This window comes from Nansenia antarctica (assembly GCF_963989245.1).
Source record: "Nansenia antarctica genome assembly, chromosome: 1".
In the NCBI taxonomy this organism is placed as follows: Eukaryota; Metazoa; Chordata; class Actinopteri; order Argentiniformes; family Microstomatidae; genus Nansenia; species Nansenia antarctica.
In genome coordinates, this window is record NC_137674.1 from 106,812,629 (window position 1) to 106,832,679 (window position 20,051).

At 41.3% G+C, this 20,051-nt stretch overlaps 2 protein-coding genes across 2 annotated transcripts in view; both read left to right on the plus strand.

Moving 5' to 3' along the window:
* Window positions 1-139: 139 nt before the first annotated feature.
* Window positions 140-8,174, plus strand: rtca (RNA 3'-terminal phosphate cyclase). Its single transcript, XM_080543497.1, has 11 exons — window positions 140-399; window positions 518-618; window positions 1,360-1,503; window positions 2,393-2,516; window positions 2,775-2,833; window positions 2,959-3,100; window positions 3,413-3,534; window positions 4,965-5,023; window positions 5,188-5,282; window positions 6,499-6,603; window positions 7,783-8,174. Exons 1-11 carry the CDS (start codon window positions 355-357, stop codon window positions 7,879-7,881), a joined length of 1,095 nt encoding a protein of 364 aa, XP_080399623.1. The 5' UTR covers window positions 140-354; the 3' UTR covers window positions 7,882-8,174.
* A 5,341-nt stretch (window positions 8,175-13,515) lies between these two features.
* cdc14ab (cell division cycle 14Ab) overlaps window positions 13,516-20,051 on the plus strand; it is a gene marked incomplete at its 3' end in the record, with an annotated part of 51,532 nt that continues 44,996 nt past the window's right edge. The window contains exons 1-3 of the mRNA XM_080529475.1: window positions 13,516-13,606; window positions 14,170-14,245; window positions 18,948-18,992. Coding sequence (XP_080385601.1) covers window positions 14,204-14,245; window positions 18,948-18,992 — 87 coding nt within the window. The 5' untranslated portion in view covers window positions 13,516-13,606; window positions 14,170-14,203. The remainder of the gene's footprint in view (window positions 13,607-14,169; window positions 14,246-18,947; window positions 18,993-20,051) is intronic.

The window sequence follows — 20,051 nt, forward strand, 5'->3', positions numbered from 1 at the left end:
ATACTAATTGAGTATGCTAGTATGCAGTATGCTAGTATGCCATTTCGAACACAGCCCGAGACTTCCGCCTGACCTCAACTAGCGCATTGCGCAGTCTATGTGCACACGGCGTGTGGAGTCTCTGCGCTGTGATCTGGGGAAGTTCGCGCCGCGGAGGGATCGGTAGTATTGTTTGACTCAGAACCCGGCCGGCGAACGACACAGGGCCTTGACTTGTATCTCTGAACAAGACTTATCACGCGTGTATCTCGCAATCAAAGGATCTGATAGGCCACAACATTTCTTATCCAGTGGTCTGTCAGGCCGCAAATAGCTTAAGTTTAAAGAGTTTTTCTCTTCTTTTCTTTATCAAAAATGGCCGCAACAGCGTTGGATATTGACGGAAGTATAATGGAGGGTGTGAGTACAGTAAAAAAAAAGAAAAATCGACCATTTTAGCCCGTTTTTTAGACCGATTTGCCAGTAAACTAGCGAACATGTTCCTGTTTTTATTCCATTTTGTTATCTTTTATTCCAGGGTGGGCAAATATTGAGACTATCCGCCGCGCTAAGTTGCATCAATGGGTCATCCATCAGAATAAACAAAATCCGTGCTGGGAGAAGCACACCGGGATTAAGGTAACTAACTTCCTTAGATTCATTTAATTTAACAATCCTATTAGATGAATACATCTGTTAAAAAAAAAAACAAGGGCACTTGTTAAGCTAACCGACTAATAGATAGATCGGTTTCTTATAGCCTAGTTAGCACAGCCTATAATATAATATGTTAGGCGGATAGGCTGCCCCCCCCCCCCCCCCCCCCCATCTCTACCATAGTTCACAATCAAAACAAAGCAAAGGAAGCGTTTCTAAACTGAGATGGATCTGAAAGGTTTTCCCTGATCAACAAACGATCACCGTTTTTATTAAGGCCTGCTTAAACCTCTGAGTTTGGTCCTGTTTCCTAGCCCTCATACATTTTTCATGGGATCCTTTGTTGGTTTATGGAGCGGTTAGTCCACTTGTTCTCATCTGAGGCTGTAAGCTAAACCAACTCACAAGTTTATTTGACCGACTGTGCCATTTAAGGACCCGACAAAGTTTGATTGCCAAATGTAAAAATCGGATCGCTTAACCCAGTTTTAGGCTACATCATGCTAGCTACCATTAATAGCCTACACTGCTGTAGATTTTGTTATTGAAAGATACAACAACAGATCATCCTAATACATTACATTTCTCTTATCGATTCCCTTTGATGCCTATGATTCGGTGGGGAAGAAACAATGCATTGATTCAACTGCCTGTAATGATGGAAGACGTTTTTTTCTCCCATTTGTATTGTCACAACCCCCTTCCCTTCCCTTTCACCCCCAGACCCCAGCATCTGTCAGGCTTGGAGCTGGTGAGGGACATTTGTGGGGGAAGTCTGGAGGGAGCCACAGTTGGGTCGACAGAAGCGACGCTGACCCCAGGGAAAATCAAGGCCGGGAACCACACCGCCGATCCCCATACAGCAGGGTGAGTCAGGCAGACAGGCCCCTTTGTACTTGACTGCATACATACAAAGTTGTTTCTGTCAACGGGACGGGGGTAATTATGTTCCTTTTAAAACTGGCAGAAATTGTGATGACGATCAAAAGATTCTCCGTCTTGAATCGGGAGTGCATATTGGCACATCGAATTAGTAATACAAGTGGGTTTTAACTAAATATCCTAGGGGTAATTGGCCCATTCAACAATCAATGCTTTAACCTTGTAAGCTATTGTCAGCTGCTAAAACATTCGGCTGTGTCTCACAAAGTAATTCATGGTATTTTATTAAAACAACATCTCGCGTGGCCTGGGGTGGTCCAGGGGTCTAGCACCGTGGTCTACAGTGCGCACATATGCCCATGTCGGCATGGGTTCGAAGGCCTATACCCTAATAATTAATAATTTTGCCATTTAGCAGATGCTTTTAATCCAAAGCGATTTACAATTACGAATTACAGGGACATTCCCCCTGGAGTAACTGAGGGCTAAGTGCCTTACTCAAGGGCACACTAGTAGTGGTGTGGTTTCAGGCGGGATTTTGAACTCACAACCTTCCGATCACAAGTCCAACTCACTATCCACTAGACCACCACTACCCCTTTACCCTGTTGACATGTACCTCTTCTCCTTACTTTACTGTCTATCTTCACTATCTCTATCCACTAAAAGGAAAAATATGAGGACTGCCCCACTCAGAAAACATATCCTTAAAAAAACATCGAGTTAGTTCAGTATTCTTGATCATAGTGGTCTGTGAGGTGTGTCTGTCTGCCTTCAGTATGGAGACATCTCTAGGATCTATAGAAACATCTCTAGGATCTATAGAGACATCTCTAGGATCTTTTCTAACCATCATTATGCTGCTCTGCTCTAGGAGTGTTGGGCTGCTCCTGCAGGTGTCTCTCCCCTGCGCCCTGTTTGCTGACGGCCCCTCAGAGCTCTGTCTGAAGGGGGGCACCAATGCAGAGATGGCCCCACAGATTGACTACACCATGAAGGTATGGGTAACCTAATTTTGGGGGGGCTCTGCATTCTCTGAGTATGTACCGCTTTAGCAAACCTGAAGTCCAAATATGTCAGCCTCCTAGACGGCTTTTCAGAGTCAGTTCATGCAGCTAAATGAAACCTGAGGAAATTAGTTTACTACCCGTCCACGCCACAGTCAGTCTCCGGCACTGACGGCGTTTGTGAGTTAATGTATCTCTGTGTTGGTATTGGAATTGCTCTGAACTAACGCTAACCCAAATATCCTCTAGGTATTCAAGCCCATAATGGAGAAGTTTGGTGTACATTTCGAATGTGACTTGAGAATGAGGTGAGCATCTCTTCATGTTGTGTCTGACACAATACCTGCTCCTGAAAATATCTCAATAGATGAATTTACAATCCATGGAAGTATTTGAAATGTATGTGTGTTGACCTCGTGTTTTTGTTGAGCAGAGGATACTACCCTAAAGGCGGTGGAGAGGTGATTGTGAAAGTAAACCCGGTGAAAGAGCTGAGTCCCATCAACATGACTGAGCGTGGCACCATCACCAAGATATATGGGAGAGCCTTCGTTGCTGGGGTGCTCCCCCACAAGGTAGAGTACCTGGCCCTGGTTCAGAGTTGAGTGTGGCATATGTGCATTGTTAGGAATGTTACCACTAACGACATCCCAACTGCAAAAGATTATCAGTTGCCATGAGTAGAATGAATGACTTCAGATATAAACCAGCAAGACATTACACTTGTTTTTTTTAGGGCATTTCTGCTTTTATTGGGATCGAGACAGTAGAGATTGACAGGAAGGATGGGTGAGGGAGGGAGGGAGGAGGGGAGGGATGACATGCAAAATAGTCGATTTTAAGTACATTACAGAATGAAATAAAACAGCAACCTCTCTCTTCCTCAGCTTGCTAAGGACATGTCAGTGACTGCGGTGCGAACCATCAGAAGAGAGATAAAGGATCTGTACATTAGCATCCCGACGGTGCAGGAGAAGGACATGGCCTGTGGCAACGGCAACGGCATCATGTGAGCATCTTCACCTCCTCTTCCCCTCCTCCTCGTTAGGGTGAATTCTGGGTAATCTGGGACGTTGGGTAATGTCGGACACATAAACCCCAGTGTGTTTTATTTCAGAATCTAGAATCTTTTTACTATAGGCTTAGCATAAGTAAGGAGTAAGTAAGTAGATTTTGGTAGAACAGGAAATAAACACACTGGATGTCATTACTCAATGTCCAAGATTACACAAATTCACCCTACCTGATTGTTTAGTTTTTTTCTCCCATTACCTTTCTTTACCTGAAGACCATGTCATCTTGCAAGATGTGTATTTACATTTCACTTTGTTACAAGGTCCTTCTACATTAACCCCCCCCCGCGCCCAAAAACCCTGGTATAATACTGTAATTAGTTGAATCTGATGTGTTAGTGCTGGGCTAGTCTTGATACCATACCTCCAAATCTACGTTCCCACGCCCGTAGATGGTTGCTTGTGTGTGTGTCGTCTTTTTTTTTTTCGACCGGGGAGGACTATTTAGCAGAGTTGTCGCCTATGCTAGCTTTTTGGAGTCTTTTTGGAGCCCCTCCCAAGCAAGCTATTTGATTGGTTTGATATGTGGTGAGGTGGCAGTAATTTCAAACTGGTTCTCACCCCCTTTGTAGCTACATTCCTCAAAGTATTACCCTGGTGTGGCCTGGGGGGTGGTCCAGTGGTCTAGCCCCGCAGTCTACAGTGCACACATTATGCCCACGTCGGCATGGGTTCGAATCCCGGCCCACGCCCGGCTGACATGTACCTCTTCTCCTTACTTTCCTGTCTACCTTCACCATCTCTATTCAATAAAATGACAAATATGAGTGGGACTGCCACTCAGGAAAACATATATATATTTTTTTTAAGTAATTTTTTTCTGAGTGGGACAGTCCCACTCATATTTTTCATTTTATTTGACAGATACAGTGAAGATTTAGACAGGAAGGATGGGTGAGAGAGAGGAGGGATGACATGCAGGATATGCCCCCGGCCGGATTTGAACCGGGGACCCTGCGGTTACATGGTCGACGCTTAACCCGCTATGCCACCTAAGTGCCCCAGGAAAACATTTTAAATATAAAATGAAAGACAAAAAAGTATTTCCCTGGTATTTTGAGACTAGTGCTGGGGTGGATGACTGGTTGGTTAAATTCTATCAATGGTGGTGGAATTTATTCCAGTGTGGGTAAAGAATAATGGCATCACTGAGGGTTTAATCATCAAATAATTGCTCCTAGATGACCAATACACCAAGATGACCAATCTCACTAGTGTAATTATCTGTGTCACCTAAGTTCGGGTTGATAAGAGACAACGACTTGTATCTTTATGTATTCATTCATAGTACCGACTTGACTTGACGACTAGTGATTCGTATGCTGCGATTTGTTTTTTTACATGGTGTCTCTCCACCTTCCTCTAGAATCATTGCAGAGTCCTCCACTGGCTGCATATTTGCAGGCTCATCCCTTGGCAAGAAAGGTGAGAAATCCACTGCTATTTTGGCTAGGAGCTTAGTACACGACGTAGTACAGTTCTGCGCCACTAGAGGGCAGCATCCTACAAAAAACATACTTTGTCTAGTCTACGGTTTTTAGCCTCCTCACAATGGCTCTCAAATGCTGCCGTCCCGTTCTGTGCCACAGGTGTGTATGCAGACAAAATAGGCTGGGAGGCTGCGGAGATGCTACTGGCAAACATCCGACACAACGGTTGTGTTGATGAGTTTCTCCAAGACCAGGTAATTCATTAAACACACACGCACACTTCTCCCTGTCAGTCCGTAACTTAATGAATCCTTAATACGATGAGTATGTACGATGTTTATTGTTTTATTTCTGTGGTAAACCCGGTCATCTTGAGCCAAAGATACACTCCACATATTTACAGCCAATGTTCCTACTACTCCCGTAGTAGTAATTGTAAGTTCTGCCGCCCGCCTGTATACAAAAGTGCTGAGGTTTGTGCTGTAGTACAGCAGCTGGACTTTCCTACTGTATTCTATTAACAATTCAGCGATGTTCTTCCTTGCGAGGCTGTTCTCCATTTGCTAGGCTATTGTGTAATTGAATTGGGTTAGGGTTAAACTCACTCCTAGTTTAGCAAACCTCCACCCACGCCATGAAATTGTTAGCTTTTCGGTGGCGTAGCCGGTTAACATCGGAGGGCGTTTCAGGGGGCGTTAACTTACGCTTACAATACAGAGAGAGGACCCACGATCAGGACTGGAGTGCTAGCTTGTGAGGGAGGAATCAATACTGTTTTTGCGGCAGAGAGACAGCGGTTACAATCGCAATGACCAATAGGAGTGAAGGCAACAACACAGGGAGCATGGGACCTCTCGCTGGGGCATCAGTGCCCTGGTTGATTTACATACCGTTGAGTCAACGATCCTACATAATAATAATAATATTAGTCATAGTCAATTTATTTAAACACGCACCAAACTACACCGGTTTACGGCGCCCTGGGCGCGGACTCTAAAACAGAGAAAACATGATGGAATATGGTGACACAGACGGGAAAGGACAACAAAACAAACATGGAGGACGTCCAACATTCATAACCGCACACATTTAACGACAGACATTCATACTATTATATAACACATCGGAAACATCTCAGTAGCCAAGTTCACAACAGTAGTGAGTTTTAAGCAGAGTCTTGAAAGTCTCTCGGTCGGGGGCGGTCTTGATGTTCATTGGTCTATTGGTCTGTATTTGGCAATTCCTCAATAAATTGTTGCGGCATCGCCATGATATCACCCAGGTGATCCAAGAGCCGTCCTCAGCAGAGCCCAGAGCTGCCCTCAGAGCCCAGGGTTGCTGGTTGGGATACGTGCCCATACCTGTAGCCACCTATAGCCACATAGTTTTGAGACACTTTTAAACATATTTAACTTGATTCAAATGCAAATGCTGAACTTTTCCTCCTCCCTCTGGCTTTCTCTGTTCCAGTTAATCATCTTCATGGCCATGGCAAACGGTACTTCCCGAATGCGCACCGGGCCGATCACCCTACACACCCAAACCGCCATCCATATCGCAGAGCAGCTCACTCAGGTTGGTTAAACTGGTCCACTTTGTCACTTTGTCACTTTATTACCGTATTCTACTCTTTTAAACTTATTGTACTTTTTTTTTTTATTACTTACCGTACTTATTTGACTATCTTTCTATTACTGTTGATTTTGTATCCTCCGGCAATGCTAATGTCGAACCTGAGCCTAAGAATTTCACTCTTGTGTACCCGTACATTGGATGTAATAAAAGCAATTCTGATCTGAATTCTGATTCTGATCTGAATTCTGATTAAAAAGAGAGTGTAATGCCATCAAGGTTGAGCTTTCGCAAGCTTCTGTATGTGAGAGAAAAATAAGACAAAAAGAAGAAACGAAATAACAATGGTCATGATTTACAGCTAATAGGGATGGGACGAAATATCGTATGGCGATATATCGCGATACAAAAACGTGACGATACGCATCGTGTTGCTAGCTATCTCAGAGGTGATGAGATGAGCTAGTCTGCTTGCACACTTGCCAACTGGATGCACTTTATTATTTTACTTAAAGTAGATATACAATCTTTATTATTCTGCTAGAATTGGGCTTTATGGTAATACCACAATGGCATATTTATAGTACATGGACAGTGGATTGAAGCATTGTAAATGTCTGTTTTTTAATAGTTGGACATACTATGTTTTTTTTCAGGTGAGAGAGTAAAGTCAAAATGACATTATCTGACTGCATTGCCCACAGCAATCCAATATTCAATTATAATAATGTTATAAATTGATATGGATCAATTTATACCTCTTATTAGATTAGAAATACTCTGGTTGTTATGTTTGCCTTTTGGTTGACAGCAAAAGAGGGAGAGGAGGATAGAGAGGGAGAGAAGGAGAGAGAGCACACCAGAGAGAGAGAGAGAGAGAACAAGAACGAAGTGAGAAAGTGCACAGGTAGTCAAGACCACATAAGTAAGTAGCCTTGAGAACCGATGGTTCTCGAGCCTAATGGGCAGGAGCCTATCTCATACACCCCCTGGACATGACGCTGCCCCCCCCCCCCAAGGCAGCAAACCTAGGGGAAACACTGATCTGGTTTTATTTACGATATCGTATCGTGACTGTATCGTATCGTGAACCCCTGTATCGAGAGCTGCATCGTATAGTGAGTTGAGTGTATCCCTAACAGCTAACATTTTATTTTGTTTTTTTTCCCCCTCCCTCCCCAGGCTAAGTTTACCGTGACCAAGGCAGATGACGAGAACTCCAACAACGACACCCACATAATCGAGTGTCAAGGAGCGGGCATCACCAACCATAATATCTAGTGACTAACGGGTCACACCAGCTTCCCCCTTTACTTTTAGGTCTCCGCATGCAGCCGTGTATAGAGGCAGCACTGGAGTGACTGAAGGACTCATAGGAAATACACTACTGTGATGTCACTGGAAGATTAGATTCTTATTTTTTTGTAAATGGAACCCCATGATCCTCATGTAAGAGCTACATTAACTATTGTTAACCTCTCTCAACTTGTTGTACGTTACTCAGGGTATTGCCATACACTGTAACGAAAATGTTATTTCATTTCTGTTAAAGGTTTCTCTGCTGAAAACGTTAAGTGTCATGTTGTCTGAGGTTATTGAGCGGTTTTCAATTCATATCATGGTTTATCTTAATTTAAATGGTAGTTACATACAGTGTAGTATGCATGTACATAGTTTGTATGTACATAGTGTGCATGCAGCAAACAGGTATATCAATCTCAAGAATTTGCAAATCTAAAGGCCAATGCACACGGCCCCGATTTTGTCGCACCGCCGAATTCGATTCCATTGTTTTGAATGAGACAATGCACATGGCGTGCGATGCGATATTGTCGCACGACAACATTCGATTCTCCATTCACATCAATTGACATAATTCAAAGAATTGAGAATCGAATGTTGTCGTGCGACAAAATCGCACGCCGTGTGCATTGGCCTTAATTTAACAACTATTCATTTGAGATGTTTACAGATCTAAAGAGCACAAAACTGGAATAACAATAATATTAATAGTGTAATACCACAAATAGGAAACATGTATACTTGTATACCATTTGTACAGTACGTACTATGTGAAAAATAATAAAATATTAAAATTATAATAATAATTATACAAGTGATAACTATTTACCCACATCAGTTAAATTAGGACTTGCTGTTAATTGCTTAAACATGTGTGTTATTCAAGCTCTTTGGTGACAGAAATGGCAGGAGGGTTGACTGGAAAGTGTTGCTCGCAAGCCTGAGAATCAAAGGTTTTACTGCTGTAGCGGCACGAATACAATACACACGACTACACTAATGTGTAAATACAAAAGTTTGAGATGTGATATCACAAAAGGCAGGGAAAAGAGACATTTATGTCTGTCTCATAATGCCCAGAGAGAAGAAAATGTATGTACGACATGTTCTTTGTCTAGAATTTGCCATCCTTATTGAGTACAGTAGAGTGCAGGTAAACCATCTATTTACCCGTTGGTTTACAGGTAAGCTAGTCTTTTCCATGATGTCAGACTTCGAAAGTATGAGATCATCTTCAGCAGGGCCCAATTCATACTGTACCAAATGAAAACAACTGCGTCATCCACAAAGGATTTGTGTCAAATGATACACCACAATACAAGTGGATGAAAAGACTAACCATAGGCGGGAGAGCGATGTAGAGGAAATTGCGCATTAGTGGCTGATGAATTGGAAAGGTAACTCAAGGAAGCTTGAAACTCACACCTTGGTTCACAGTGTAACAGGAATAGGACCGCCATGTGAGGGTTGGTCTGGTCACGTTGCAGTAACCCGAGGTGGTCACCTGAGTTGACTGTCCCTAGCACTGTGTTCCACTGACACGCACAAGGTACAGCTCGTACAAACCTCTCTTGTTTGTGATTCATTGACTTTGAAGCCATATTGGTCTCCCTTTTGGTTTGGAAGGCTGTTTGGATTGGAAGGCGTGCAGTGTTCCATAGAGTTGTTGCTAGCTAAGGTCCTGGGTGGGGTGGCTCAAACCTCTTGATTTGCTGCATCCCAATGAAGGCATGTCAGACGTTGCGTCCTGGAGGGCCCAGGAGAACAACGAATGGACCCCGCCTGCTGCAGAGTCGCCCCAGCGGGTCTGGATCTCTCTCATAGCAGGTACGGTGGGTCAGCTGAGGGCCGCTCTCTCTCTCTCACTAACTGCGGCCCGAGGCACAAGCCTTGTCTTTACAAGGTTTCAATAGGTAGTTTAACAGTTTGATTTATGTATTATTTTTTGTCTTTTTTTCTGTTATGGATTAGTGAAATAGCATAATGGGACTATTTTCTGAAACTAACTCTGCTAAAATGTGGGGTATGAGGGGTATGCTCCTTACTAAAGTCTTAGAAAATACAATTAGATGTATTATAAATAGTATATGATCATGGAGTCATGTTCTCACACTTATTTGTCGGTTGATATACTTTTGGAAATACTGCATTTTTGGTGTATGCAGAGACTGCTCAATATCATAATAGATTTAAAAATATATATATATATAATACCTGTGTACAAGGAGTAGGCCAAGCATCTTTCATCTGTCCCTTATCATTGACAAAAGCTTATATTTGATGGTAAACAACTGTAGAACCTAATGAGGCCTGAACTTCAGGGCCAACCTGAAACTGTGCTGGCTCAGATATTTTCCTTTCACATTGCCCTTTTCCCTGTCTCAGCAACTACTGTGAATGCATAAGCAGGCCTGCTGCACAGTATAGCTCAGCTTGGCTAAGATTAGTTTGGCGCTGTAGTGTGAAGACTATTTTCTGCATATGATTTGAACACAATCACAACGTTGCAAGATTATGATCTGCAAACCAAAGTCTCCCATCTGTCCTGGATTGACCTTATGTTGTCCACATAACTCCATTAGCAATATTCGATCCAAACTATCATTTGAAGTAGTCCACTTGTGTTGGGATCTAATAATTACATGGCCTGTTTATGGTGATATATATATTGTTTGTTTTTAGTTGTGTCCCTCCCTCTGAAACAACTGCATTAGTAATTGTTGACCCCTGAATTTAATCAAATGAAATATACTCCTGGATTATGAATGAATGAATGAATGGTCTTTATTGTCATTGATATAGTACAGGTACCAAACAACGAAATTTGGGAGGGGGGGGCTCCCCTGGTGCTAGGAAAAAAAGAAAAAAAAAGATTATGACTCCTAAATACCTTCATGTGTTGTACATCTTTACAACCATAAGGATTTATTACTGTATTGTTTCTGTTTTTGTTGACATACTCTAGGAGATTTTAATTCAGTACAACAAAACATAGGAATCTAGTCATATTTGCATTTCCCCCATTGTTTACATTTTACAAGATCCTGCATGCCATTAAACAGATGTTATTATTACCATTTACTTTCAAGAAACAGTCGGGCATAATCTGAGAAATGTTTGTTTATACATATAATGTTGTCATTACAGTATGTGAGAGTAAAATAATAATAATAACACCTTTTTATTTGTATAGCGCTTTTCCTGCAAACATTGCAGCTCAAAGTGCTCCAATCATTATATAATCATAATTTAATTATTTAGTCATTTTAAGGCAATATTAAAAGTATTTAAATATAAAGGCAAAAACCCAACACACAACACAACACCTACAACACAATGTTTTTTTAAAGGGGACAATCTGGGATTCAAACAACAAAGTGGTCACCCCCGCCACTTTTTTTGGTAAACAGCTGAGGGATGGGGATGGAAAAAATGTACCCACTCTCAAATTCATAGAACTATGGATGCAATGGCTGACCATCCATGAGATCAACCATGAGATCAACACAAAACAACACAGTGTTGGTTTACAAGTACATTGTTCAACAACAATGGCGTTATATTTTGGTTTCTGATGGAGTCTGACAGTTGAACTAAGCTCATGATGAGCCTCACCTTATATTTTTCAATAATTAATGACTATACATGATTAATTTAAATGTCAAAAGTGTTGATGCACAATCCCAGTTTGCCTCTTTTTAAACTCTGAAAGTGACTTTCAAAGACTTTCTGTGCCAAAATGTTTTTTCCATAGAGTTCTTTGGTAGACTCAGTGTGAGTGACCCTACACTAAACCCTAACCTTACCCTCTAACCTACCATTAACCTAACTCTAAAAATGACAAATGGGAGATTGGGTCTCATAACGTCCAGTACCCTAACACAGGGTATATCCAGGAATTTTGAGGTTAATTTCAATACCTTTCTAAGACTTTTTAAAGACCTTGTCAATATTTTTCCCGACCTCACCGCCACTTGGAGCTGTAACCGTTGACATCAGTGACACCTTTAACTTAACAGTTTTAGTTTGCAATAGACTAGACCACTATCATACAACACAATTTCCGGTTCATATTCGTTTTTTCTAGTCTAATTCAGAAAAATACCTACAAAATTCAAGACCTCATAAAATAGAAAAAGACTTAAAAAATAATTTTTAATACTTATTAAGGGTCTTGATTTTCCCAAAATTGATTTATCAACTTTTAATACTTTTCAAGACACCGCGGATACCCTGCTAACCGGAATGTCCCGCCCTCTAACCATAAATGTAGCACTTAGCATTGTTCTATCTCCCTCCCTTTATTAATTTTAGACTCCGTGTGTTCTGACCGCTGATTGGTTAAAAGCGACTCTGTCCTAGCAACGTGCCTTGTGTGTGGTGATAGGCCTGCTGGTTGCCATGTGATGTCCCTTTAAGATGCGTCCATCATCATGGCCAAGCCGAGGGAAGATCTGTGCCTTGGAGTCTGGATCGGAAATAAGTGAAATGTTGAACAAGGAGTTCATCAGATGCGTGAAGATTTCCCCTCTGTCGTCTAAATGAAATGACGAGGAATGCAATTATTTCTTGATGCAGATTTTTAAATATATTTCGAATCGGAATGGCAAAGATGACGTCTAAAATTGATTATTTCGGCAGCAGATTTCAGCATAGTGCGTTAGGCTAGCAGCATCTGCTAGCTAAGCTAACTAACTTCTAAACCCTTTACTGTATAAGCCTTACTGGTTGTTTGTCTGCCGACTTGATCTAGCTTGGCTAACGTACGAGACAACGCTAGCGGAATACTAGCTTAGCTTTTCTCCCAATTTAGTTGAGGAAAATATTGGAAACTTCTGTCACTGATCACTCTATCCCCGATGATGTCTCTGGACAGCCTTAAACACTCTGCTGTCCTGTCCACTTTGTTTAAAATGGCAGACGACATTGAATTGATAGGAGCCTCCGAGTTGATTAAAGGTAAGTTATTAAATTGAACTATGCTATGCTATATCCCTTTAAATTCACCGTAGAAGTGCTTGATCCCCCTATAGTTGGCTATAAGGGGGGGGGGGTGGTGTGTGTGTATACATACATACATACATACATACATACATACATACATACATACATACATCCCTCCTGTCTGTGTGTTCGAGATTTGCGTAAATAAACACATTTCATTTGAAGTTTGCGTCCAAAAAACCATTTCGTGACGTTAGAATTATAAGGTTCTATCTCCATTTTTGGTCAAAATTGAGTTTTTTTTTTTACATAATCTGATCCATTAGGTGTTTATTAATGCCTGTGTGGTGTTATTTTAAAAATGTTGACATTTTTGAGGTAGTAATTCATAAAATACAAAATCTCACAAAACATAATGGAATGTAAAAACTTTGGCGCTCAATGTCTCAGAACTACCCTAAACGGAGATAGAACCTTATAATTCTAAGCTCACGATGTGTTAAATTAAAGTTAAAACAATTCTTGTTCGTCCCAAACTTGTTTCGATATCAACGTGTACAACACACACAGCAAGTCTTAGGAAGCCAGTTATTAACTGTGTAATGTAACGCATAGTATTTTCTGTCTGTAAAAATTGCTCATTTCTTTCTATCTCTCTTGTTTTCTCAGAACGGTTGTATTTCGCCACCCTCAGGAGCAAGCCAAAGAGCACCGCGAACACACATTACTTCTGCACGGATGACGAGTTTGTGTATGAGAAGTAAGTGTTGGTTCTCCCTCCTCCTCCTGCGTCTCCACATCCATCATCGCTCCAACAAGTGTCCATGGCGCACAAGAACCTGATGTTATGCAAATTGTTTTAATAGAATAGACTTTATTGTCCTTGTACAGTTGCCTATACAATGAAATTGTAGTGGTTCTTCTGAAGGTGCAAAAACAGAAAACATATTCACATATTCACAAACATATACACATATAACATATCACAAATATTACACACTAGACAATTAAAAAGCGAAAATGCTATAAAACAAGCTAAGAGACAATGAGGTCCGTAATGAAACACTTTTCACTGTTGCCTCGTGATTTCAGGTTTACCCACGACTCACATAAGGCAGTTTATCAACAAACGTGGGATTATTATTACATCTGTGGCTCACACTACTGGGGCACTACTGTGATTTGAAAATAAAAAACGATGGTGTTCTTTCTCCAGTTAGTTATGTCAATCTATCTATCTACAATGAGCATGTGTGGTTTGATCTGTCAATGTTATTGCACGTTTGACATCTGTCTTTGTTTTTTTCTCCCATTACATTTCAGCTTTTATGCTGATTTTGGACCCCTCAACCTAGCCATGCTCTACAGATACTGCTGTAAACTCAACAAAAAGCTGAAGGTAAGATCCACCTTGCCGCCTCTCTCCTCCACCCGCAGAAAGAATGTACACTATGCATTTGGAGTAACAAACGCACACATGGAATGTTACCTTCTACACTCGACGACAACAACAGTAATATCTGTGGAATTTGGATATTTGCCAACGGTTAGCGGGTTTTACTCTGTACGGGTTATCACAACGTGTGGATGTCACAAAGTAGGATGTGGAATTAATTGGCCTCCATGGTAATTAAGTATATGAGAAAAATGTCATCTGCTGTAGTTTGGAACTTGAAGGTTCTAATTTGGAACTTTGGAGGGTTCATCACTCCTGATTGGATGGAGGTTGTCTCGCTATGGTGAATCAGGGCTTTGACAGTTGGGCTTAACAAGCTCTCTGTTTTTAGCCACTGACTCACCTGTCCCAAAGCTGAGTTCGCAGAGTTCGCACTTCCCTGCTACAGAGTCGCCTGAGATGCCACAATGAGCGGACCTGTGACGCTCTCTCCATTGCTCTGTTAGTTGATATGTGCAACACAATGGTCTGGCCTTTTATTGTACAACACATAAAGGTGTATAGGTAATAGATAGTTCACCCAAAATAACATTTTAACATAATCGCACATATCTTGATTTTGGTCGATTCATCAAGTTTACTGTCGAAAGTCTCCCCTAAAGAAGCGTTAGGCTAAGTTTTTCAAGATTACATTGTTGCGTTTTATTATGTGACTTACTCCATCGTTTTCAATCGCTTGTACCCCTAAACTTATTTTGAGTTCTGATGAGTGTTGACAAAAACTGACCTCCCCGCTTTCTAAACATGTCAAATGTGTTCTCAACTCCCAATAATGATTGTGGAAGAGCCAGTCAGAGTGTTACTGGACACTGATTTGGAGAAGTCTACTCTTTCTGAGGCAACAGCTATTGAAATCCACTCGCGACCCCACGGACACTCACACTGTGTGATGGCTATCATGCAAGTCAAATTAGCCACCGTCCTCCTGGGGTTGGTGTTAGTGTCAACGCACCTTGTCACTTGTGTCACTTCTGGTCAATCCGTCCGTAACCAATATCGCCGGCCTTTCCAATGAATGAAAGTGCTCTTAAAATGCAGAGTTACAGTCTGTGGTAATAAGTCTGTGTTCTGTCTGTATGCAAACAGTAACAAACAAAAAGAATATGTTCTCTGAATGTGTCGTATGGCGTGATTGCACGCAAACGCAAGCTAACGTGGTTGAAAAACTGTGTCGCACCCTCACGTGTCAGGACTCATCAAACCCCAAAAAAGGAGAAATTCCCTCCTTATATTCTATATTGCGTCCGTATGTTGGGTGGGACACACTTTCAAAATAAAAGTCTTAACCTTAGCCAAAGTACCACTCAAAAAAGTTTTAAATTAATAACAACATAGAGCTTTTTGGCTCCAACAGCGTGGGGCAAATAGATTCCAAACGGCGCCAGCCTATGGGTAATAAGTTAAGTAACGAGAGTTGCGAGAAAAAAACGTGTTGTTTGCACTTTTAGTGTTCTGGTTGCTGATGTAAAAGGTTGGGGTTCTTTATAACAGTTGAAAGCCTTCCTCAACCTAGAAGGTTCTATAGCCTAGATGCATCACAGTCATTTATCAGTTTATCGTCGTTTGAAAATATGTTATAACAAGTCCTTACACCCTATCCTACGACATCAACCACCCCATTGGCTATTCCTTCGTCTTCTTATGAAGGACACAAGGAATCCGTTGGTGACGGTTTACCTGTCCTCTACTTTGATTCGTTCAACCATTTGTTCAAGCACTTGGTATTTGGGCAGTTATTTTTAATTGTTTTTAACCTGGGAGTTCTAGGTCCAACTCCTTAGCAAAGGCTTGACGATTAATTAATAATAATTATAATAATAATAATAATAACAACCACAAATAGAGATGTGCAACCCTGAGACGGGGTCCCTTGCCTGGAAACAGCCATGAGCATTGGGTCATGGGAAGCTGCTTGTTTTGTGGGGATTTTTATCTTGAGTAGCAGGATGTGATAAGATCAGTGTGCATGTCGTCAAGGTCATGATAGTAGCTGTAGCAGATGATCAGGGCACAGGCACGAGAGAGAGAGAGCTTCCGTCAACTTCTACAACTACTTCAGGTTCAAGCGGGGAAATTCCTATACGTTTTCACCATCAGTTTAAAGTGTTTGTTTTACACATAGCCGTACAGTTTCATGTGTTTTATTATTATTTCAGATCGAGAAGTAGTATTTGGTTCTGGTAACCATTTGTCATTTATTTTTGTCTTTAAGTCCAAACTGGAAAGTCACTTAGCTAACCTAAAGATTTGGATGCACCGATCCGATACTGAGCATTGGTATGAGGCCGAAATTTGGCCTAAAACGCTGTATCACACACACACACACACACACACACTAGGGATGGACGGTTTTTCGGTTAAACCGAAAACCGGGGTTTATAAAAATAGAAACGGTTTTTTATCAAAACCGTCTGAAACCGGATTTTTTTTTTTTTTTTTTTTTGAAGAATAAAATAGAATAAGAATAAAACTGGAACATGTCACATGTTTGTCGTGTGTGAAAATAACAATGATACAGTCTGAATCTGCCGCGCAATGAGTGAGAGGTTTGGTCAGTTGTGAAGAATAACTGAGGATTAATATCTAATTGGGATTATATTTAAGGGTAACGAATCACTCTATGGGAAAGATAGTTGCCTTCAGTTATTGGTAGATAGGAAAGGTTTTTTACAATTACTCGCTTACATTTAATAAGATCATTTTCGCTGCTCTCTGTAAAGCACATTGGGTCACTTTTGTGAGAAATGCGCTATAGAAATAAAATGTGATTTGATTTGATATCAATCAATCAATCAAACTTTATTTATGTTCTATAGCACAAATCATGCATTGAATGTAACTCCAAGTGCAGTATTTACTAAACCACAATATAATAAAACAAGAGCTATACGGATCAAGAGTGTTTGTGCACAGCGCCACTGTGTGTGAAGGCGCTACTGAAAGTGATGACAGAACGCATGTCTCAGAAGATACGCGGTCACTTAGTGACGCAAAGGTAGTTCTGTATTTATCTCTATCTGTATTAGTACATTTATTTTGAAAGCTCTATTTTGACAGCTCTACCATGGGCACTTTTATTTTGATGGGGCATTCTTTGTTGACTGACTTACGACAGTTCAGGACGAGTCAGTCTCGCGGCATGTGGTTTTTATGAAAAGCTTTAAGTATGTTCACTGCATAATTCTAAGTCTAATATTTCAGTGATTATTGAGCAGTATTCAAATATTTAAATACATTGAGCAGCAGCTGAAACTTTGTCTAAGAACCAAGATATTGAGAAAGCAGTTCATTCAATGAAGACGCTGTTCCAAGAGATGATCTTCCGTGCAGGCGTGCACCCTGGATCAGCGGAGCTGGTGTGTTAAGTGTTCATGTGTTTTCATGTATGGTGTAGCTTACAAAAGTCTGCCTTTCCACTTATATTTGTGAAACTAAGTAGCCTAAATGTGTTGCGACTGTGCTTACGGTGTTTTAATGGTGTTCGACATGAGTGTATTGTAGCAGTAGGGCTCAATTATTTGAAATTGGCGCTCTTTAAAAAAAAAAAAAAAAAAAAAATTTTTTTTTTTTTTTTTTTTTTACTGTATTTTTCGGTTAACCGGAAAACCGCGGTTTTACTCTCTGACGGTTTTTCGGTTTCAATAATTGGAAACCGTCCATCCCTAACACACACACACACACACCTGCAGCCCACCTGCCTTGCCAAAAGGCTCCTCTATCTGCGTCCTCAGCGGAGTTGTTGGGATCCGATGCCATGATGCAAACGGTCATAGAAAGTTGCCAAATATGTCGGCTGACGGCCCCAGAGCTGAGATGACACACGCATGTCCATGTCTACGGTCTCTGGAGTTACTTGAGAGGGACACTGGTAAAACTATGTGCTGCAGAATTGGCACGGCGAGTGTTTTTTTCGAGGGTTGGCAGTAGCATTTCACATTTGAAAAAAGATAGTGTTATCAGATAGTGTACCGGTTCAGAATCGTTATCGGCAATGAATGGTATCAGTGTGTCCTTACTGAGAGATAAGAGATAAGCCAATAGGATCCATGCAGTTCTCTTCCCTTGGCCGGCTCAGACTGTTACATATGACTTTATAGCGGTTAGAGAAATGCTTCTCTCATCTGATCTGGGCTATAGAATACGGAGGAGGCCGCCAAGGCATGAATTTATATATTTTAAGTAATTGTAGAACATCAAAGTCAACCTGGAATCGACCTCATTTGGCCAGGAACAATACCCAACTCCACCGTTGGAATTACTTGTGAAAAGTGACATTTACAACAGTACCACGAGTGACCAACACTGAACAGTCTACCCAAAATGTCTTGCTGTGTAAGCACTAGGCTGTAACCCAAGCAATAAAACAATGGTGATGGAGATGGAGAAAACGATTTATTCTACTTTAGATTTCAATTGCTCTTTCAAACAAGGGGCCTAACAGGCCAAAACCTTGGACCTAAAAGGTCCTAAAGGCACACAGTGGAGCTCCCAAGACCACGGCACACGACAATAAGCACTAAAATGTCCTCTTTTTCCCCTGCTCGTGTGCTTCTCCAGGGATGTAACCGTTACGAAAGAGGGGGGGGTGTCATTAACAGAGTCTCTGTCTCTTCTTCTTCTTCTGTCTTGTGTTGTTCTGGAGCAGATAGGATGTATGTCTCTCATGTGTTCATGTTTTGGAATGTTGAAGGTAAAGTTTCAAGCAAGTATGATGTTTGTTCTGCCGCCCCCCCCTCCCCCGACCCACCCACCCACCCACCACCCTCACCACGCTTGCCAGGATACCATGTTTGTGTTGTGTACCGCGCGTTGCCTTAGCAACAGAATTCCTTTGAGTCCCACTGGTTTGGATCTGCATGACAAGCTGAATATCGCGAATTATTGAGAAATGCTGAAATGATGCCTTCTGAATAATAATGTTTTTTTTAATGGTCTTTTGTGAATTGAACCGAGTGAAGCTTTGACAATCTCAATCTCAGTGTTTTGTTGCTGTTGTTGTTGTTGTTGTTGTTGGACTGGGATCTGCGATTGAGAGTGTCAGTTTGAGTCGTGCTGCCCTCTCATCTCCCCCGGCCCCCTAAACCCCCTCCCCCCTCACTACTCATGCATGTGTCTGGCCCCTTGATTGGTCTGGCTTAACCTGCTGAATGATATCTAGCTATGTCTATAATTTACACCCTCCCATCACCACGGAGGATGTCTCAGAACTCTCCTGGACAATGAGTGTATGTCTGTGTACTTTATTATTGAGGTATAGGCCTACACCTCCTACACCTATACCTATACACTTCACCACTTGCAGTATACAGAGTAGATTGTCCTACAAAGACACTTAGATTTAGATTAATTAGACCCCTACACTTTCTTTTATTTATTTTGTTTCTTTTTATTATTACTACTACTCAATCTTTTCAGTTTGTAAAGCGTCTTTGAGTGTCTAGAAAAGCGCTATATAAGTCTAATGTATTATTATTATTATTATTATTATTATTATTATTATTACACTATTACTCTCCCTGACCCAGGCCTAAATGGTATTGATGGATGATCCAGTTGCTAGTAGGCTATATCTCAGTATGGTGAAATATTCCTCCCCCTCATCCACTGAAAGCTGTTGGTATGTGTCCACTCAGAGAGAGCTTGAATTAATCATTGATGTGCAGGTTCATTTCCATACCTTAGCGGGGGGGGTCGGGTTGTGATTTGTCTAGCAGAGGTCTGAGCTTGTGGGGCTGTGAGAGCGTCTGTC